General features: G+C 44.9%; 1 protein-coding gene across 3 annotated transcripts in view; it reads right to left on the bottom strand.

Moving 5' to 3' along the window:
* Window positions 1–2,418: 2,418 nt before the first annotated feature.
* The window catches only part of OSTN (osteocrin), a 27,335-nt gene continuing 25,094 nt past the window's right edge, over window positions 2,419–4,659 (bottom strand). For all 3 annotated transcript variants that reach the window (XM_017727051.1, XM_008644571.2, XM_017727052.1), the window contains exons 4-5: window positions 3,047–3,143; window positions 2,419–2,768 (exon numbers count right to left, since the gene is read on the bottom strand). In XM_017727051.1, coding sequence (XP_017582540.1) covers window positions 3,059–3,143 — 85 coding nt within the window. In that variant the 3' untranslated portion in view covers window positions 2,419–2,768; window positions 3,047–3,058. The remainder of the gene's footprint in view (window positions 2,769–3,046; window positions 3,144–4,659) is intronic.

The following is a 4,659-nucleotide window of genomic DNA, read 5'->3' as shown; positions in this document are numbered from 1 at the left end:
TTAATGACCCACAGGCAATAATTAAAGGGATTTCCCTGAGACACTCTAGTAGACCATGTGGATTTATTAGAAGAAAATCCTCACAGGCATCTGAATTGATTTGCAAATCCAGGCAGCACAGGGCAAGTCTAGTGAGCAACAAATGCAGCAGTACGTCCTCATTTCACATTTGCTGATCTCCATGCTGTGCACAATGGCTGGAGCCATCCAATATTGTCTACAAAAACAAATTGTGGTGTTCAGCCTTTCAGACACCATCATACTTGAAACAGCACTTGCCAATGTATAGCTTTTAAAGAGTGTTTCTTGAGCCTCAGGAAATCTCAGTGATGGATGAGGCAGAGGAATGGAAAGACTGTTGCTTTCTCCCAGGTAATCCACACAGGGAGGTTGGAGCAGGACTGAAGCGTCCAGCTCCCAGTTCTACCAACACCACCACAGACCCCTCTGTCCTGCTTTGCTTTCACATTTCCCTTCAGATGAAGGGCATTTCTGCACACAACTTTCAGCCTTTAAAACCCCTCTTTTTTTCGAAGCCCAGGCTAATACCTGCCAAATGTTAAATATTTCTATGATCCAGCTGTGCCTTTGCAAACCTGCTATGTTAGCACCAGATTCCTCTGGTCTCAATCTCCCAAAATATGTAATGCACTGACTCTGTCCATGGTTCTTTTGCCTGGCAGCTTTTTGAGTGGTCAGGTCCTTGCATAATCTGCCCATACCCCGTACATATGGCTGCCCTGCAAGCAGATTATCTGCAGCCTGTCTGGATGAGCTCAGTGCAAGAAGATAAATGTGCCCTAAACCACAGGGCAGGCTCAGGATGGATGGTGGCAGTGCACTGCAGAGGACTGCCTGGGACAGTGTTTGCAGGCTTGCTTCTAGCATGGACTGAAAATCTTGTCTTGAGTCAGTCAGTCTACCATGCACCCACTCAATCCAGTTCTCAGACCCTTCACCTGGAAGCTTAAAGGCAGAAAATTAGCAGTGGGACCAGGAGAAAAGCAGGAAGCAAAATCACAAGATCATCACATATGGACTTACAGGCCTTCCTTTTTTCTCTGACTTTCAAGAGCTTGGTCTGGAAAGCATCTGCAGTGCTTCACCTCACACACAAGCGCTGACAGCTCACCCACCAAAGGGGGAATGATCTCCTAACTCAGCTGGAGTGCTACAGCAGATGGCAAAGATAAGGACACCTCTTGATGTGAGTCACTGGTTTGTGCTGCTGTTCTCAGCAGCTTCAGCCTATATTAGAGATATCAAGAAAAGTGAAGTTTCTTGCAAATTTTCAGTGCCTGGGTCAGTCTTGGTCTCTGGGCAGGGCTGTAGGCAAGGAGGAAAATGGGAAAGGCCCCTGTTATGCCTGAGCACATGAATTAAATGTTACCTGCCCTTCTGAGCAGGAGCCTCACCTCCCACCTTGGCTGAGCCAGGGCAATTGTCCCAATGCCCCAACACTCACAAATGCTCTTAAGTCTCATTGATTTCCCAGCTACTTTTTGTTTTGTTTTGTTTTGGAGCTGGGTCTATTTTCCCCCATTTTGCTAGCTGATGGCCAGGTGTTTTGTGGCTCATACAAGATCAGGAAATTAACGCTTAATTCCCATCTCCGGCATTACTCCCTGCCTAACACAGGGTGTTTGGCAAGAATAAGTTTGGTTTTTTTTCCTTAATCCTGCATAATCCCTTTCTCAATAGATCTTCTTTTGCAATGCTAAGGATGATTTATACCCAAGAATAGCAATCAAAGGAATTTAGCTGACATGGACCAAAGTCCAAGAAGGAGAGAGTATGTGAGGTTTAGAAAACATCAGCTAGGAATCTGAGCATTGAGATGTCAGCAGACAGCTCTTCTCAGCTATATTTTATAATCTGGAAAGAAGTGAAAAGGATGAAAGAGGATTTAAGATAACCTGTTTTACTCTGAAATGAAGTGGAGAGGACATGTTCACCTTTTGCCAGAGTGAGAAATACTTGAACTTTTAGAGTTGGATTCTGACCATGCCCTGTGCACACATCAAGAGGCTAAAATAAGGCATATGATGCAGATGGCCTTGGAAGCAGATGACTTCATATTTGGATGCTATCCTATGTTATGCATAGGGAGGAGTGAAATGTATTCATCAACTAAAAGTCTCACCACATTTCAGGATCTGCCATATGATGAAAACATGTCTAAATATGGTGCAGAGACAAGAGAGAGGCTACTCAAAACATCAGGACAAATACTAAGGGGTCTTGTCACTGTTCTTATTCAGACTAACTCCCAGGGAAGGCAGTAAACATTTCCTTCCAAACAGATCAAATGCATTCTAGCTTTGTCCCATAACTGTTATATCCTCCCTTCATCTACCAAACAGCTCCCCTCCAGAAAGAAACGTGCAAAGCAAACGGTCTGCTACTCATGGACTGCTGTTGGCATCTCTGGAAGTTTTATTTTCTATCCAAAAAATCTCAGTCCTGGCTAGGTTAATAAACTTCTATAAGTTTAACAGATAAATGCCATGCAATAAAAATATATACATATTCTCTGTTCCCTCCTATCAGTAACACTGTGCACAGCTGTGAGAGCATTCTGACCTGATGAAGTGAATATGTTATTATTTGTAAATGCAACGTTTGTAAAATGCAACTTGAAACAGATTTTGGAGGAGGTCAATTCCTTGAGTGCTGTATCATTAGGCAAAGACAAGACATGCTGTGAGGCATCTTCCATATCTCTGTCATGTTTCCAGTACAGCATCACTCATTCAGAATAGAAGCACCTGTAGGCAAAAAAAGCAGTAAATATTACATTTTCCAATGTCAGGAATGCAAGGCTTGGACAAACATACTGTAAAGTTGACTAGAGGAGATTAAATTATTAGGAATACTTGTTTGATTGTAGAGAGGTACTCAGTGGTAAATTAGGGCATTTCATGTTATAAGAAGCCACCATTCCCTAGTCACTCTTCCCAAGCCTGCTGGCATGACTGAGGACCTCCAGCAACAGAGAACGGGTGGGTTCTCCAAGCCTATCCACACCTGCAATACTCTGGCTTACCTGCAGGAACTGCTAAGCCCTGGTGTTGCCGAGGTGGCTCACTCCAATCCGGTCCAGAGGAACTCCAAACCTTCTCTTAGGCAGCTCAAGCACTTTCCTGCACCAGGAAAAAGAGTAAAGGGGGAGGAAAAACATTGGGAAAAGACATCTATGAATAATGAAAATGTTACTACATGTTTGATTCCTCCATTCATCCCACTAACACCTTATCGTTCAGATAGAATGGTGGTGCAGGAACAGCCAAAGATGTGAGTGTTTAAAAATAAGATGCTGCACTTGTCTTACAAAAGGCTGCAGTTGCAGCTGTTTTACTGACTGGCTGAGCTTGATCCACTACCCCTGTTTTTATTTGGCAGCAAACTAACTCCACAGGTTAACTGCTATTCATAAAAGAAAGGTGCTACACTGCTTTTATAAAGGGGAATTGTTTCCTGCACAGGATCACATACTGCAGGTGACCCATTGTCTGGGTCTTTGAAAGCTCCAGGGCCAGATGGGGCTAAGATAAGCAAGGAAATAGAAAGTATTGCACAGTAATAGAGGGGACAAGTCAGAGAAACCTTAGCTGGATTTTCCTATAGGTTCTCTGGTAATGTACTGTTCATCAAAATTGTATAGTAGCAGTCCTTTGATGAGATTGAAAAGGGGAAGGTTTTGGGGTTGGGTTTTTTCTTCCTCTATGCGGTAAATCTCTTGACAATTTGGTGAATAAGGGCATGAGGAACATGTGAAAGCATTTCTATGCAGAAGTGTTTTTTGCAATCCTTTTTATATAAAATAATACGTTTTCCCACCTTAATTAAGCATTTTTTAAGCTTTTTTTCCATCAGCAGAAGCTTTTTTTTTTAATTAATTGTGGAAATGGCAAGGTTTCCTGCAGCTGAGAATAACCTCAACTTCTGCCCTCAGAAATACTTACCAGTGAAATGCAAGTCCAAGAGAAGCCCTGGAAGATTAATTCTTTATCAGTCCTTGTCGAGGAACATAAATAAAAATAAATTTTGTTCTGTAAGTTGTCAGCTGCGAAATAACAAGCGGGAGAGAACGCTGTGGTGCACTCAAGTCTAACTTTGTGCCAGCACTGTTAAGCTCCCTCACCCTGGGGCTGTGCATGCCCCACCCGGAGCTGCGCAGTCCTTGGTCTCATCTGAGCATCTCCTTCCCTCACACCTCTCGGGCATGGGCTGCAGTCCAGATGCATCAACCCAGTGACCCTTTTCTAGCTGCCTTTCAGATGAGGTCAGGGAATGGGAATTCCCTGTGTCCCATGTGAGGGGAGCACCGCATCAGCCACTCTGGAGCGGTTACAGAACACCACAAAGGAAGGGGAGCCATTTGTTTGGCCTGTCCCTTCCCCAGGCACCAACTCAGCCAGCACTGCTGCACCAAGCCCTAGGGAAGGCAAAGGCGAAGAAAGCCAGGATGCCCAGCCTGTTGCCTCAAGAGCAGCACTGTTTCCCCCCAGGTGAAGGCACAAAAGGGGGCAGGCGGGACACTTGGGCTGTCAGAGCGATCCTGAGCCTGCCTGGAGAAAAGAGGAATCGGCTCCCCGCGCTGGAGCTGGATGGCGAGGCGGGGCGGTGTTTCTGCAGCCCGGCTCCCCTCTCGCGGCC

Source organism: Corvus brachyrhynchos, unplaced genomic scaffold, assembly GCF_000691975.1.
Source record: "Corvus brachyrhynchos isolate BGI_N302 unplaced genomic scaffold, ASM69197v1 scaffold162, whole genome shotgun sequence".
Taxonomy (NCBI): domain Eukaryota; kingdom Metazoa; phylum Chordata; class Aves; order Passeriformes; family Corvidae; genus Corvus; species Corvus brachyrhynchos.
This window is presented reverse-complemented; position numbering and strand designations above follow the sequence as displayed.